Source organism: Cololabis saira, chromosome 14 (assembly GCF_033807715.1).
Source record: "Cololabis saira isolate AMF1-May2022 chromosome 14, fColSai1.1, whole genome shotgun sequence".
NCBI classification, from domain to species: Eukaryota; Metazoa; Chordata; class Actinopteri; order Beloniformes; family Belonidae; genus Cololabis; species Cololabis saira.
The window spans coordinates 3,645,647-3,663,434 of NC_084600.1; the positions used below are offsets into that span (position 1 = coordinate 3,645,647).

General features: G+C 39.3%; 1 protein-coding gene across 1 annotated transcript in view; it reads left to right on the top strand.

The window, feature by feature from the left end:
* The window catches only part of gabra6b (gamma-aminobutyric acid type A receptor subunit alpha6b), a 42,573-nt gene extending 25,059 nt beyond the window's left edge, over positions 1–17,514 (top strand). The window contains exons 9-10 of the mRNA XM_061739427.1: positions 1,033–1,289; positions 15,716–17,514. Coding sequence (XP_061595411.1) covers positions 1,033–1,289; positions 15,716–15,728 — 270 coding nt within the window. The 3' untranslated portion in view covers positions 15,729–17,514. The remainder of the gene's footprint in view (positions 1–1,032; positions 1,290–15,715) is intronic.
* The last annotated feature ends 274 nt before the right edge of the window (positions 17,515–17,788 follow it).

The window sequence follows — 17,788 nt, forward strand, 5'->3', positions numbered from 1 at the left end:
TGACTTGATTAAACCCAGAAGCTGAAATCAGGAGAGTTCAGTGAACTATGAGACGTTTTTTATTTATTTATTTTGAATTGTGGGCAACTCTTCAAACTCTGCACTAAAGCACCTGCTATTGTTAAAAAAGTATTAACAAGAAGTCATATCAGGTTTTCTGTTAATATTTTAAGAACAACCAAAATATATACGACTAAGCAAGCCTAAAATGATCTGAATACAATAGTACTGAGTATCAACTTTGTTTGTAAATGATTATAATAATGTTGTGTAGTCAAACACACCCAGTATACAATCCAACAGTCAAGGGTTTCACAAGACCATATACGCTATTGATTCTAATGTGCCTCCTCATGGTCATATGTTTAATAATTCATTGGCAACACTGTTCGATTTACCAGAACTGCCTTGAAGATTGTGCTGCGGTTCATCTGTTGGAACAACACTACTTTGCCTTTCAGTCTCTTATGTTCCTCTCTCTGGCTGTACCTGCAGGAAATGTGATATTCCTTGAACCATTTGCTAGATGTATTCTCCCCTCCACTCTGTACACATACTGTATCTGATTTACAGCTCTTACAGCAATATGTGTTGAGAACACAGTTTAATACTGAGAACTGAAGAGGAATAAGATAAGCACGAGCCAACATGCTGAGCTACCTTTTGTTTAATTTGCTGTCTTTATTTCCCAACACTAAATGCAGTATATCTTGATAGATTTGGTTCATTGAATCAAAAACACAGAAACAAAAACATAATTGATTCATTTTGTTTCTGTAAATGCATACACTTTACTTATGTGCTAGTAAACTTACAACTAGTGTGTGACAGTAATGCCAGGGATTAAAAAAAACAATTGTTATTACCTGTTGCTTTTCATGTTTGTAAAATAAACTTCTACTAAAGTGTAGACTCTTGGCACCGACAGGTTTATTACAGCAGTGCACCAGTTTAATTATCAATACTGTACCTGTATATTTCAACCTTGCAATTTTCTTTAGTCTGAATTTCTTTCCTTTTTGCCCCTTGAAGGTGGATGCCAGTAGTGTGCTGAAGAAGAGGATGAACTCTGCCCCGCTGTTTGAGCGCCCTGCCAAAACATTTCCCAACCCACCTGTCAATGCCCAAGCTTTCCTGCAGCAGGGCTCAGCAGTCCCGGCCAACAACGTTCTGACTGGCACCAGCATCATTGACAAATACTCACGCATCCTCTTCCCCCTTTCGTTCGGCGCATTCAACCTGGTCTACTGGATCGTCTATCTCACCAAGGACACTATGGAGATGTCCAGGTGAACAGATGGCATGACTGGCACACATAGTTCAAGGATTTGTGCAGTACGGAGATTATGTATAAGAAAATGTGTGACGATGGGGCTGACTGATTTTATATGCCTCCAGCTTGCAGAGTCATTTCGTTTTTCTAGTATACATATACAGGACTGTCTCAGAAAATTAGAATACTGTGATAAATGTCTTTATTTTCTGTAATGCAATTAAATACAAAAATGTCATACATTCTGGATTCATTACAAATCAACTGAAATATTGCAAGCCTTTTATTATTTTAATATTGCTGATCATGGCTTACAGCTTAAGAAAACTCAAATATCTTATCTAAAAAAATTAGAATATTCTGGGAATCTTAATGAGCAATATTAAAATAATAAAAGGCTTGCAATATTTCAGTTGATTTGTAATGAATCCAGAATGTATGACATTTTAGTTTTTTTAATTGCATTACAGAAAATAAAGAACTTTATCACAATATTCAAATTTTCTGAGACAGTCTGCAGTATGCTGTGTGTGTGTGTGTATGTATGTATATATATATATATATATGTATGTATGTATGTATGTATGTATGTATGTATGTATGTATGTATGTATGTATGTATGTATGTGTTTGTACTTTTATGTGTTTTATACATCTGTGTTTGTCTGTGGATGGTGTAATCTTTAGTTGCATAAATCAGTATGGAACAATAAGTTAATTAGGTTGGTTAAAATTACAAGAAATATAAATGATTAATAGTCAACCGTAGTTTGAAAAAATGTGTGTACAGAACATGTTAAACGAAAAGAAAAATGTTGCTGACAGAAGTACCCATGGTTACTTCACATTTCAGGACTTATTACATTGATTTAATTTATTAATACACTTTCATCCCCTTATTTCAGACCTGGAACAAATTTCAAAAAAAACTTTTTTTATGGCTACTACCTTTGGTAAGATACACTCTGATAAGTGTTGCAAGTGGATGGACTACATAAATAATAATGGAAAATATTCTCTTATTTCTGGACTCCCCTCTGAGTTGGTTCAGCTTTTGAGATAAAACATTGGTGAAGAAGGCAAAGTCAGTACTTTAAAGTGTTTTAGTGCTTTATATACGATGCTGCCAGCTCTTTCTGCCAGCTCTCTCCTTGACTATAAGTCAGCCTGAACTACCAATTTTACTCAGCATCAGACTTCTTCCTCTTTCGACTTTCCCCCTGCCCGGACACCCCAGTGGATCATCCGTTTCCATTTCAGCCTGTCTCCTGCTTCTCCCTCCGTCACATCAGCCAACTGTATATCCTCTTTCATCATATCCTAAAATCTTCTCTTAGGTCTTCTTCATTTTCTCCTGACTGGCAGCTCCATCTCCAGGATTCTTCTGCCACCGTATTTACTATCCCTCATCTTTATGTGTCCTAACAATCTCAGTCTGGCCTCTCTTACTTTATCTCCAAGATTTCTAGCCCTGGCTATTTTTTTAAATGTGGTTGTTTTTGATTCTATAAATCTTTGTAATGTCAAATATGTATTCAGAGGAAATGTAAAAAATATTAATAACTCTGAAATAGATGGATTTTTTTCTTAATCAAGGTAGACCTTTGCGCTGCTAACGATGCAGACGATGAGAGGCTTTTTGTCTATGTCTTTGTGCATTTTCCCTGTTCCTAATAATAGCTTGTCTTTTTTTCATGCATAGTCCAAATGTAAGCACATGAATGATGATAGGGTTTGACAACACTTCACAGTGCTTTTCAAATCTGTCTTTTAAATGCCCCCCATCCAAGGATTCAATATCCATAAATTGAATAGTAGACTTTCTTATCGTCAGTCCAGGTAGTGCACAGATTGATTTGCTACATCTTAGAGTCTTCTGCGACTGTACTATTGACCAGTAATTGGTGCTTGGCTCCTCTGGTATTATTTCCAGTTCCCTTCAGGGGTGCACTCATGTGTCAAGCCATGTGTTGACTTATTTTGGCCACAATGATGCCTGAGAGGAGCTTCCACTTTGTGCAGAAACAGGTTATTGGTCAGTGGTTAGATGAGATTGCCTCTTTTTCAGGGTCCTTCATAATAAGGATGGCCCAGCCTTAGGTTAACCATGCTATCTGGAACTCATCTATCAGCAACTGCTTGATTTGTGCTCGTAGGTGCTCATGGAGTGTGGTAAGGTTTTTCAACCAGTTAATGAGTGTTATGTTCAGTCCTGGTGCTGTCCAAGTTTTCATATTAAAGACAATTTTAAACGTCTGTTATTGTGAGTGTTTCTTGTTTTGGGAGATTGCTGAGACTCTTAGATCCACTGGCCATTGGGTATTAGTGTTATGTGATGCATCTTTCTTCTACATGTTTTTCCAATACTGTTTACTCTCACCCTTGGGTGGATCGATTGTAATGTATTCTCTTTTTAATCATCCTGCCACTGAAAGTACACTTTGAATGGTACGGTAAAGAACATCCTGGTTATTCCCCTAGATCCAGCTTCTGTTGTATACCTTCTCAGTCTGGAAACCAAAGCTGTGACTCTTCGTTTGACAGATTCTGGTGTCTCAGGTACTTTATTTCTTCATTGAACTTTCAACGTTTTGGACAATTGGCTTATGTGTCTCCATGCAGCCTTGATCGTGGTTTCTGACTTTCATAACTGTGGAGATCTCTGGTTAACTGCTGCTGTGCTGTTCACCAGATGATTGGTCCAGTAGGTATTGTAGCACCACAGTCATATTTTCTGGCAGACTTTAACTTCTATCTCTTATTTTTCTATCTTCTTTCTCTCTCAAGCTACCCAGCTTAGTTATGATTTAGCTTCTCTGGTCGGCTGCTCTTGTGTTCAGGTCATCAGGGCATGTTAATGGGGCTAGGTATCCATTTTCTGAGGATGGAGTGGATGATATATCCTTCCTGACTTGTTGTCCTGGGTACCCCTTGTTGTGGAATCTTTGTCAATCTTTGATATCAAATTCTGCTTCAAGACATTGGAACTCCAAGCCGCCAGGTGTTTCTCAGATCTTGGGTCTCAAAGTATCCAAAGGTGGCACATACATCGTGTAACCTCCCATACTGAGGTTGTCAGCATAATAATGTTCCATGTGTGTCTTGTTTGAGTAGCCCATTCCTCATCAGTGTGATCAGGTTCTTCAAAAACTAGCGAGGACTCTGTGAATCCGGGTGAAATTTGAACGATATGGTGTTTCTATGTCTCTCACTGGGATTAACACTATGAGTTCCCTACAGGGGATACAGCACTGTATGTTTTGCGTACAGCTTCTAATGCTAATATCTTTATTTTCTTGTCTTCCAGGGGAATTTTCACATTTGAAATATTATTCTCAAAATTCTGCTGTTATCGGTTTCAGAGAGGAAAGAGGGAACGAGGAACTACACATTAGTCACATAGAATAAGCCTAGATCATCACATCAGACTAGAGGATTCCAAAGCAGCATGCACATATCTGTGTAGCAATATTTCTAAAACTAAGCAAGGCTCAGCAAGTAAAATGGATACTGAGTGGAACAAAATACAAAAAAAGTGTCTCCAAAAGGCATCAAGTTGTATATTCTTTAATATTTTGAACACGTTTGAGACTAAGCAAACAAACTTTGAATTATTGTTTCAAATATTTTTTTTTACAATCTTGTGGCTAAAGGTTTCTTTTTGTGTAATTTGTTATGTCTTATTTTCCTAACAGTCCTTGGAGCACTATCAGAAAATGTTCTGATCCCTTTAACTGAACTTTCTAAATTACTTTTGAAATTGAGGAAACTGTTCATACCCACAACAAGCAAATATGACCTCAGTTCAACCTAAAATATTATGGGGTGCCCAAAGTTTAACCTGGTGCTCCTTTCATTTTCTTACAATGCTAACATTGTACACATCAAAAATAATACTGAAGTTTAGAATTATGTTCCATATTCTGGCCATGTTTTACCTCTAACTTTGTGAATCTCACCATCGTACAAATGCATTCTTAGCTAGCAAATGTGATCAATTATTAGGGCCCGAGCACTGACAGTTCGAAGGCCTTATTGCATCTGTAGGAAATGTTTTTGTTTTTCTCGTTTTTCTTCCGACGAAATGAGGACCTTTTTGCCCCCCTAAATGTGCCCCAAAAGTCACTCAATTTTGCACGCAAGCCAGGCCTGGCGAAAAATGTGATATTTCATGGCTTGCATTAATGGGCGTGGCCTAATGGCTCAACATCACACCCTAGAAAACTTTGTGCCTCAAGCCCCACAATACGGTTTGCATGCACGAAAATCGGTACACACCTGTATCATGTCGCAACTTAAAGAATTCTCTTGGCGCCATGGCCGAAACCGAACAGGAAGTCGGCCATTTTGAATTAATCATGGAATTTTGGCACGATTTATGCATTTCTTCGGCCGTTAATGCGGCCTGAACCGTAACGTGCACCCAGGTGTGTTATACATCAAAATGTGCGTCTCGATCCTGCGACGATAGGCATTACTTTTCTCAGTGAAAAGCGTTACCGTGGCGACGATAGACCCCCCCCACCCTTCATCTGATTGGTCCATATTTGATAGTTCCTACTTTCTGCCATAACTTTTGAATGGTATGACATACAGAGTCGTGGGTGGTGTCATCGGACTCGGTTTTGACGCCTTCACCTTAATTGGTGCAAAGTAGCCCCGCCCCTTCTACTGATTGGTCAATATGTGATAATTCCTATTTTCTGCAATACATTTTGAATGGTTTGACATAAAGACTCGTGGGTGGTGTCATCGGACATGGCATTTACTTTTATTGGTGAAAATTGTACGCGCAAGGGCCTGTTCATCGCTGCTTGTTTTGTGTTATTTCTTTTTATTTATTAAACCATTTTAATTTTAAATCTAGGATTCTAGAAAAAAAACACGCTGGCTTGTGACTTTCTGAGCCATTTGGTTCATAATCCCTGTACTAGTTTATAATTTTAATAAATACACAATGTGATTTCAAGAAGCAGAGAAAGGAGAAGTTATGTTATGTAGCTATGAATACAGATAATGAAGGCCGGGAGGCACATTTGAAGTGCAATTTAAAACGACCTTCATGTGTTTTCACAAGTGCCGTCTTTCATATTCACACTAGAAATTGAAGCATATGTATAACCCACAGCAGTTCATGCTTGTTTCTAGATGAAATAGAATGGCAGTGTTTTAATGACATCAAAATGTATGCTGCTCTCATACATCACCTCTCCTGACCCTGATCCTGACAGTTTGACAGAACGCTAATGCTTATTCTAGTTAAAGGAAAAAGTTTATACATAAAGTGTGTGTGTGTGTTTGTGTGTGTGTGTGTGTGTGTGTGTGTGTGTGTGTGTGTGTGTGTGTGTGTGTGTGTGTGTGTGTGGCTCATTCACACATGTGTTTGATTGGCTGTACATCCTCACACCTGACGTGAGGGTGGTTTAAACTGTGGAAAGTGGAAAGCTCCTTGCATTCCCTACGTTTCTGCTCCTCCTCTGAAAAGGAAAAGCCCCCTGAAGCAAGAAACAAGTCAAGACAGAAGTCATGAGTGTTTGCAGGCATCAGGATAGCTCTGTGTGACTAACCATTTTCGTGACACTTTCTTAACTTTTGCCATTAATTGATAGGGACTTTAAGCTTGAGAGAGGGTCCTGACAAACTGTTTGTTGGAAAACAGCAAAGTGACTGCCTTTCAGACATGGGAATCAGAAGCCATCAAAAATGGGGAAATTTAATTGCCCCCACTTATTCAGTATGTGTGGTTAAATCAAAACAAATGTCCATGCACAATGCATTGAAGGCAGTTGTGAAGAACAAAAAAAAAAACTAGTGATCCAAAACATTTTTGCATCAGAGCTTAAAACTTGAAATCCCAGTGGTGTTACAAGCAGCCATCACAGATCTTTGATTGATTGGGGCAACATGTTCTTAAAAGTAAAATTCAGGACATCTTACATAAAAAATGTCATCTAAAAAAAACATTAACTTTGTGTTGTCTTTTTTTTTAGCTGAATTTTGAGAAACTTTGAGCTATATCCATTCAATTTCATAAAATGGCTCCTTACCAAGCTTGTATGATGAGTAGCTGCTTGTTTGTGAAGAACTTGGCAAGTCAGCTTTGGCATCAAGCATATTTACCTTCATTAAAGAGGCAGTTAATGAGAAAGAAGAACAAAACGCCACACTACTTTAGTTTTAATGAAGATACAACATCATCTTGGTCAAAAAAATGGGTGGGCCATACGTCTGGGTAGTATTTCTGTGTTTGCTGAATGAGGAATTCAATATCCTTTGTAGTGCTGGGCGGTATACCGGTTCATACCGAATACCGGTGTTTATTTTTCTTATGATATGAATTTTTATATACCGTAATACCGGTGAGTAGCGTACACAACGTTGGGAACGCCACGCGGCGCGGTGGAACGTAGCGCAGCTGGACACCGTTTGTGAGGGGACTGTTTAGCGAGTGAGTGAGTGAGCAGAGCCGGCAGGGAAAAGTCAACAGTGTCCGCGTGTAACCTAAATCTACCATGGCCTCAGCGTTAGGGCTCGGCCAAGTGAGGCTTTATAAATATATGGACTTTATTAATTTATTAAATATATGAGCGCGGAGTTGGCGAGGAGCACGAGCCGGGCGCACATTGAATCGCGCTGTGAAGCCTGATGGTTCCGCGTTAAATCGACGCGGAGCTTTCGCCGTAGGGTACGCCGTAGGTCGCGTAACCCACGGCGTAGGGGCCTGCGTTGGTGTAACGCGGAACCATAAATCAGCCTTAAACCACACCTGCAGCCCGTCGGCTCATCAGGAGGAGAGGTTAAAACAGCGGGGCTGCGAGTTGTTCATTGCTGGTTCGTTTTGTTAACTCTGAGAGCTTTATTGGTTTGTTTGTTAGCTTGCTGGTGTTTTTTTTTCTCTCTGGGATTTTTGAGTTATTTATGAAGAAGTTCTGAGTTCCGTGTGAGCAGTACTCGAGATGAGGGGGGTTGTGATGGCACCCCCCCCTGAAATTAAAAACGGTCCAAATTATCTCCCCCTGATATAAAAAACGGTCCAAATCATCCCCCTGATATAAAAAACGGTCCAAATCATCCCCCCTGAAATAAAAACGGTCCAAATCATCCCCCCCCTGAAATAAAAACGGTCCAAATCATCCCCCCTGTAAAACTGCCATCCCCCCTTTCCATCCCTTATGTAATTTCATCAATGAATGTGGTTTTACTGCTATTTCAAAATTTAGAGTCATCACCAGAAAAATAACACCAGAGAAATAACTTGTTTGACCATTTTCACCTGTTTCAAGTAAATTTTCACTTGAAATAAGTAGGAAAATCTGCCAGTGGGACAAGATTTATCTTGTTATTACAAGCAAAAAATCTTGTTCCACTGGCAGATTTTTCTACTTATTTCAAGTGAAAATCTACTTGAAACACACTGATTTATTGCTTGTGTAGTTGAAAAATACATGAGAACAGGACCTTGAAAAAAAATAATCGCATATTAAATCGCAATCGTAATATTGAGGAAAAAGAATCGCAATTAAATTATTTTCAAAAATCGTTCAGCCCTACATTAGAATCATAAGTGCTGCCACATCATTGTAAATGGCATCATTTTGTGAGGCCATGCAAACCTGTATTTATACTAGTGTGGACATTAATGTTTTTCTACAATATTTCCTCCTCGTGACAGTAAAATAGGCCATTCTAAGCCAATTTACTGCAGCAATTCCTTTCCAAATCATTAGAAAATGTGGTTAACACCCAGTTGTGCATGAAAAAAAAAAAAACGTGATATACCGTGAAACCGATATAATTTTGAAAAATACCGTGATATAAATTTTTGGTCATACCGCCCAACACTAATCCTTTGTAACAGTGGATAAAGAGTATTTCTGGTTAAGCATTTCTTTGCTTGACAAAAAAGGACGATGATGACATCAAGCTTATTGTTAAGAGAATTAGATAACGGTAAAGTTAAAAAAATGTTGAAATAGTCCACCTGATATGTCAGGAATTAAATGGTAAATGGACTGTATTTGTGTACCATTTTTGTAGTATTGTTAACCACTCAAAGTACTGTTCTACTGTACTACTGGCCAAATTCACCCATTTGGACTCATACATTCATACATTCAAACAGCACATAGATTAATGCATCACTTTAAGCAATGTGGGATTCTGTGGGCATTTCAACATGCGAAGAGGCCAAGGATTTAACAACACATAGTCAATATTGTAATGGATTTTTCTTTTGGAAGTACTGTAATTTCTTTCCCCTGGGTTGAGTCTCCACCCATCCATTAACTTCTGCATATCCAAATGTGGGCAACAGGGAAACAACTTAAGCAGCTTGTATTAGCCAACAAGACCACATCATCTGCATCAAGCAGAAATGCAATCCTTTGGTCTGACAACTAGACATGATATGTTCCTTTGCTGCACCTACAAATCATATCTATCGAAGTTATGGAGAGAAGTAGGGGCAAAGGGCTACTACCACATGGAACGCGTCTAACTACTAATGCAGACCGCACTCTGACTTCATTTGTATTGGTGGTGTATTCATCAGCAATTTTTCTATTTTCCCTTCTGCCATGTTCTTTTTTAGTACAGGCTTTCTCTTGTAATTGTTCCAAACAAGTCTTACCACACTTGTTTACCATGTTCTCACTAATGTCATTTTACTGCCATGAACATTAATATTTAACATGCTAACTGAGGCTGAGATGTAGCTCTTGGGTTTTTGCAATTTCTCTCTGCATGTTTCTCTCCTGTCTTACCTCAGAATGTCCACTGATGGGAAGATTATTGTTTGCCCCCCTCCTCCCCTCACTGTATAATGTTGGACTAAATGTTATAATGTTGGGTTGGAATGGTTTGGAAATAATGTTAATGTATATATGTTGAGCCAAATTCATCTCACCAGATTTGTTGAAAGCGATATTCTTGTTTTGTACCCTGGATCACGGATTCATCACCACCCAGTTTTTGATGATGACATTTTTTAGAGTTAACGCCACAGTTATTTTACTACTCCTATTTAGCACCACTCACATCTGTGAGTCTTACAGTACGTTATAGGACAGACTCACCGTGGCCAAGGCATTGTATTAATTAAAGGAGACCTATTATGGCATTTAATGTATATTTTAAACAGGCCTTGAATGTCTTAAAAACAATCTAAAGCTTGTTTTTTCTACATAAATCATAAATCCAGCCTGTGGGCCCTGTCACTAGTTTTACCGCTTCTAACCTCTTTTTCTGCGCCTCATTTTTAGGGAAGGGGGGGGTATGATAATGAGGCTCTGTGCTGATTGGCTCCCTGAATGACGTGTAGCAGGGGAGGAGGATAAACCTCGCTCCGCCAGAGCAGCCCGAGCCTGTAAATTATCACAACACTGAATTTTCACAAATGGAAACTTTATTGTTAAAAAAATAAAATATGAGTTGTATATAAATAACATTTATGCACTATTTAAGCCGGAAGCAGCGCGCATCACCGCGGCTTTAACGGGGGAATCTGACCGGTTCCGACTGGCCGGGACCGCAGGAACCGGCCTGGACTGGTAGCAGGGACTCCCGGGGACCGACCAGCGGAATTTCAGCCGGATCTGCCCGGCGGATTCTGCGCGACGGGCGCCGCAACCGCACGGCGGGCGCACAGATCGGCTCCGGGGCGCATCCGCGGCGCATCGCCCGTTATCGGTGATCAAACCGACAGATTTGCCTGAAAATCTCGGAGGGTGAAGCTGGTCCAGCCTGGGACAGACCCCCGAGGACCCAGCTCCCAAACCACCCGGGAACCTGGATGATTTAACCCGGATCCGCTCCGCCGCGGCGCAGCGTCCGACTGGCTGAAGGAAGCGCCGCTCCAGCAGCGGACAGAGCTGGTTGTGGGCGTGGTTTCAGCAGCGGAGGCCGAACCTATGGAAATCTGCTCCTGTCGTTACGTAACGACGGGAGCAGATTCTAATCGGCTCAAAAAAAACCACGTGACACTGGGGGACTCTGTCCGGCGGGGGTCAGAGACCTTGCAGAAATTCATGGTATTTTGTCTCCCCTGTGCTGGCAGGGTGAGGGGAGACCACTTTATATATGTTAAAACAAGAAAAAACGTGTTTTTCATAATAGGTCCCCTTTAAATTAAATTTGGTATTTGTTTTTGTTCAGGGTTTTATACAGATCTTCAAAGCCCTATATGAAAGTAAATGGCACTGCATGCAACAGGATCCTTTTTGCGTTGTATATTTTGCTTTTAATGAAGGCACTTCTGTAAAGATGAAAAGCTTTTATGTTTATGTAAGTTTGTGTGCAGGTGGGTTTTTGTGTGCTTTTCTGGCCGGGTATGGATATACAGTTGTATAAATGCATTATGGCAGCAACACATATTGAGTGCAGGTATTTTAATGAATAGAACCATTCAGGGAGAGACACTAATGGCGCTTTTATACTATTATCTACTCAGCGCGACTCGCCACGCCTCGACTCGCTTCCACTCGCCTCGCCCTCGTTTGTTTTTAAACACCCAGATCAGAAGTAGGAGGTTGGAGCGAAGCCGCTGTGACATATTTGATTGTGTGATCTAAACAAAGAAGACAACCACACTAAATATGTAGAACCTGGAGGAGATGATAGATGTGCTGCTGGGTCTGTGGCTTGTGTTCGATATCAAGTTAAAAAATGAGAGTGAAAGAAGCTTCAAGCGGCAACGCTTTTTTTTAAATTTTGTTTGTCTCGGCGCTGCTGAAAAGTCAGCTGGAGCCGTGAGCAGCTATGAAGAGACAGAGCTCCTGGTAGATCGGGTCGTTCCTTATCTCCCTTCTACATCCCTTTTTAATTCTTTCCTCAGCACCAGGTTTATGAACATCTGCACCTTAGAGTTGGATCATGAAACAGACTTTTGCACTGCCATTGCTGGTCGAATAAAATGAAGAAGCCGCAAGTCGCTCTTTCGCTGATTTCCGCCTCCTGACTCAAACGTCTGATTGGCCAACCCCCCGACCAATCGGTGGCGTGTATTGTGATGACGTCAGATCCAGGGCCGACTCAGCACGCTTAGAACCTCGGCAGAATAGATACAGAAAAAGTGTCTAATCGGCACGCCTCCACCCGCCTCCACCCGTAGTGTAAAAGCGCAAAACCGGGACGTGGCGAGTCGAGTCGGACTGAGTAGGTACTAGTGTAAAAGTGCCATAAGTAAAAAAAAATAAAACATTTGTGGAAAATGTCTCCTTCCACGGAGAGTCTCTTGCTGGTTCAGTGACTGGTTGCTGGCTCACTGGCAAGCTGACTCGTGTTTGTGTGGTAAGAGCAGACGATGAGCCTTATTCCTCTTTATTGGCCATCAGAGTCCCCGCTTTGAAAAACAACTTCCTCACTGGTGCTCATAAATCAAAACCACTAAATGCTGTTTCCAACTCAATTCCTATTTTTGACTGCAGGGCCATAGCCATAACTTTGGTGTAATGATCATTCAATTACAGGGCACTCAGACAAGGGGGCAAAGAAGACCGATAGAAACAGTGATCTCTATCTATCACGTTTCCCTCCTGGGTCTTGTAGGAATTTCTACAACTGCCTTTGTCATCTAGTTTATCTAGGCTTGCATGGATGCAGCTCTCACATATATTTTTGTGTTTACATGGATCTTTGTGTGAACACTAATTCAGAGTAATGCAAACATTTACCCATTTGCTCTCAGTGTTAGATTAATTCTTCGGTAATACAAGCTTTGTCTTTCCTGCTTAACCATGTCTAAATTGCTAATCTGCTACTCACTTTATCTGGGTGTTGCACTCTCAAGCACTCTCCGTCCTTCTCTTAACTACTAACCCCCCACCCCTACACCCATCTTTGAACTCCCCCATCTACCACCTGTGTCTCTTTATTACAGTGCACTGCATCCACTCTGTCTTCTTTTGTATAACACCGGACAGCTCAACAGACTAAGCAGAGTGGGTCTTGCTCCATCAACTTCTTTGCATAAAGTATCCAGTCAGTTCTGAGCAAAGATTCTTCTTTTTTTGTAGGATTGTACCAAAATCTCCCTTATCAGTGGCCCTTACTAATGCAATAGATAATCTTGACTGTTGAGTTTCTTTGAGCAAACACCAAATAATATTGCAGGACAACCTTGAAAAATTGCACCATTACTAAATGATTGCAGGTTCAGTCTCTTTAAGAGACAATATTGATATGTCATCATTTGTATGAAAATGCACCATAGAGCCCGGTGACTAATAGTCATTTTATGTTTGACATAATATGTTTGTCCTGTTAAAATGCCACTTAAAAGTGTGGACTGGGCTCCTACGAGTCTCTGTACTGAAAGTTTCTGCAGTGCCTGTTGTTGTCTCTCCCACTACATGATGCTGATCCTGGTATAAGACTTGATGTTGTAACTACAGATAAAACAGAATTTGTATGGACTTGTAACACGGTGGGTGGATGGATTGATGTATGGATGGATGGATGGATGGATGGATGGATGGATGGAGAACTCTGGATGGATGGATGGATAACTCTGGATGGATGGATGATGGATGGATGGATAACTCTGGATGGATGGATGGATGGATGGATGGATGGATGGATGGATGGATGGATGGATGGATGGATGATAACTCTGGATGGATGGATGGATGGATGGATGATAACTCTGGATGGATGGATGGATGGATGGATGATGGATGGATGGATGGATGGATGGATGATAACTCTGGATGGATGGATGGATGGATGGATGGATGATGGATGGATGGATGATGGATGGATGGATGATGGATGGATGGATGGATGGATGATAACTCTGGATGGATGGATGGATGGATGGATGGATGATGGATGGATGGATGGATGATGGATGGATGGATGGATGGATGGATAAGTAAGTAAGAAGTGTATTTCAGCTGCAAAGCACTTTTGTGTTTGCTGTTGTTTCCCAGCCATTCTAACAATAATCCCCCTCAGCAAAGTTGCATCAAAAAGAAATGGATTGAAAAGAAGAACCAACCTTTTTATTATAAGTGAAGGGAAGGAGCTTTTATCTCACCCAGCCTGCTGGCCCTGTAAGAGGCTGCTCTCTCTCAGAACTGCCTTAACTCCAGAAACTGTAATTTATTCTTAAACTATTGGGGCTTCGTATCTTGTTCAGATCAAACATGAGTAAAACCCACCAGCGGCAACAGGTGTTTAAAAAGAAAAAAGTCTCTTTTGGAAAGTTATAACGACCTGGTGAAAGATTAAAGCTCTGTTAGAGACAAGATCAAACAACTAGAGTGATGTTCTTGAGATAATTTTAAACAGGTTTTGTCTACAGGACATAACTTCCTTGCAATGGTACAACACATTAAAATTCAGTAGGTCCTGAAAACACATCATTTCAAGGATGTTGGTACTTGTGCCAACCGCACAGATTTGTATCTTTTATCTAGACAGCAGCAAAACTGAATAAAACAAAATAGAGAAGATGGGTAGTCAATAAGAAATGCTTAAATGCAATAAAATATTATGCATCTATACAGGACTGTCTCAGAAAATTAGAATATTGTGATAAAGTCCTTTATGCAAAAATGTCATACATTCTGGATTCATTACAAATCAACTGAAATATTGTGTGAAATATCATGGTTTACAGCTTAAGAAAACTCAAATATTCCATCTCAAAAAATTTGAATATTCTGGGAATCTTAATCTTAAACTGTAAGCCATAATCAGTAATATTAAAATAATAAAAGGCTTGCAATATTTCAGTTGATTTGTAATGAAGCCTACGGAGCCCCTCTGGTGACATTTGAAAAAAATAAAATAACTAAATAATAATAATAATAATGGCCACGCATTAATAACTCGTGGCCACGCATTGATTATCTCATGGCCACGCATTAATAATTTGTGGCCACGATTTATTAATGCATGGCCACGCATTATTTTATTTTTTTCAAATGTCACCAGAGGGGCTCCGTAGAATCCAGAATGTATGACATTTTTGCTTTTTTAATTGCATTACAGAAAATAAAGAACTTTATCACAACATTCAAATTTTCTGAGACAGTCCTGTACATCTGATTTTAGACTACAACAAAGCCATATTTAAGGTCTGAACTACTTTAGTAACTAAGGACATGCTGCTATGGTTTAAAAAAATAATACGATGCCCACAACAACATTGCACAAAACCAGTAGCAAGGGGGCAAATACAATTATATTAACTCAGAATGTACACAGGGATTTACTGGAATAACAACCGAGAGCGTAGTTACATCACAGTTTTTTTTATTTTCATGAGGTTGAAGCATAATGAAAATGTAGTAGGTGTGCATGTGTAGGAGTCTGTATACATATACCAAAACTGTTGAAATATGAAAAACATATTCTCAAAAAAGACACAATTTAACTTTTTATATTATTATTTTGTTCTCTAATTTAACATTTCCTTTTCTCTTTTTCTTTCTCTTGCAGAGACACCGTCTAAGAGCTTGTCTTCCTGGAAAACGTAGACACGTGCACGCACAGTATTCACAAATTAAAATAGATGAGAGACGCTTGCCAAGCACTCTTTTATGCCACCTCAGTGCATTGTATTTCTTTTTTAAGTAGTCCCATGGAAAGTGAGTGTTTTGACAGCAGATGCACCACTTCCTGTTGCCAACCTCACCAAGGAGCTCAAAGCCACGTGTTCTCGGAACAATTTCAAACAACTACCACTCTCATTTTATTTTATTTTAGTTTTTTCTTACTCTTCCCCCGATATAATAGAAAAATAACACTTGTAAGTTAGAGCTTTTTGTTATTTATTTATTTATTCTATTTTATGTGTCTAGCTCGTGTCCCTTGCCTGAATTGATTGGACAAGATCTAATGCTAGTTTAACTGCAGAGGCAGAAATAGAACAACTGCACAAAGTTGCATTGTTGTATGTATTGTTTTTCTTTATCTGTGCATGCATTTCCAGAGATTTTGCATGGAATGAACTTTCCCCCCTGCTTGAAAATTAGAACACTATTAAGGTAAATGAGCTGCAGCAACTGCCAATTCTCTTTTTTTTTTATTCCTGATTTTTCCTGTTGTTTTTAGTTCTTTAAATTTTTTTCTTTTTTAATCTACTCAAGAGTAGTATTTTTTGGGGGATCATTGGCTTAAATTCCCCCGGCTGATGGAATACAGAAGATGTGAAGCAAAATCTTCAAACAGGTTTATATTCTTCATTCCACGGATACTCTTGATAGTCTGGTAGAATATTCCCTCTCACGTGCAGATGAATTGTAGAAGGGTGCATATGCAAACATAAGATATAAAAAACACAGACACTTCAACATGCTCATGTGCAAAACATTTACACTTAATGTTTTGGAGATTTTCACTTTGCCTGGATTATATGTCCTGGATTTCCTATAGACAGAAATAAACTTAAGCCTCTTTCACATACAGTCCTCTCTGTTAATCTGACAGTAACTGAACATGTTAGCTTCATGTCTGAATGAATACCCTGGCCATTTTGTGTAATAATTGATTTGGCATCCATTTTTCATGATGTTTGCAGATCAAACAAATAAATAAGCCTAAAGTGCAACACAATTTCACAATGGATATTAAGCAAAACCAATCGTTTCATGATTTTCTGTCTGTCCTTTCTTGTAAGCAAATCATCATTTAAATGATTGGGTACAAATTTATAGATCAGTTGGTAGTCTATGCAGTTTCTGGCCCACATTCAGTGTGTATCTTCTCACCATCTGCTGGCTGCCCATTTTTTGAGTACAATGTGTAAAAAAAAAACTAAAAAAAAACCCAGCCCTCCTACACAACCCTGGCACCATAAACTGGTAATAAACAGAGTGGGGGCAGAACTGCCTCCCAAACCATAACAAACATCATCCCGGCCAATCACCGCCAGGGAGAGGGTTTGCGGACGTCCACACGAAGTGGAAATGCACATTCAGCAGAGAGCGTGTTTTTTCAGGGAGGATTCAGGAGAAGATGAAGGATGGCACAGATCTCCCCCTCCCCCATCCATGTAAAGTACCAGTGCACTGCAAAAACTCAAAATCTTAACAAGAATATTTGTCTTATTTCTAGTTAAAATGTCTAATTTTTATCAAATCAAATCAAATCAAACTTTATTTATATAGCACTTTTCATACAAATAATGAAACACAAAGTGCTTAACAAAAAAATAAATAAAAAAAAATAAAATAAAAAATAAACATAAAACTTATTAATGCGCGCTGTGAGTTTTTGGTTATCTAAATTGCACCTGATGTCATTTAAAATCTTTAAAAGTGCTGTCTCTGTACTGTGGTTCATCAAGTAAAAAGAAATCTCATTACACTTAAAACAAGACTCATCACTGGAAAAAAAACACAATTTTCACCCGTTTCAAGTAGATTTTCACTTAAAATAAGTAGAAAAATCTGCCAGTGGAACAAGATTTTTTTTTGATTGTAATAAGAAGATAAATCTTGTCCCACTGGCAGATTTTTCTACTTATTTCAAGTGAAAATTTACTTGAAAAAGGTGAAAATTGTCAAATAA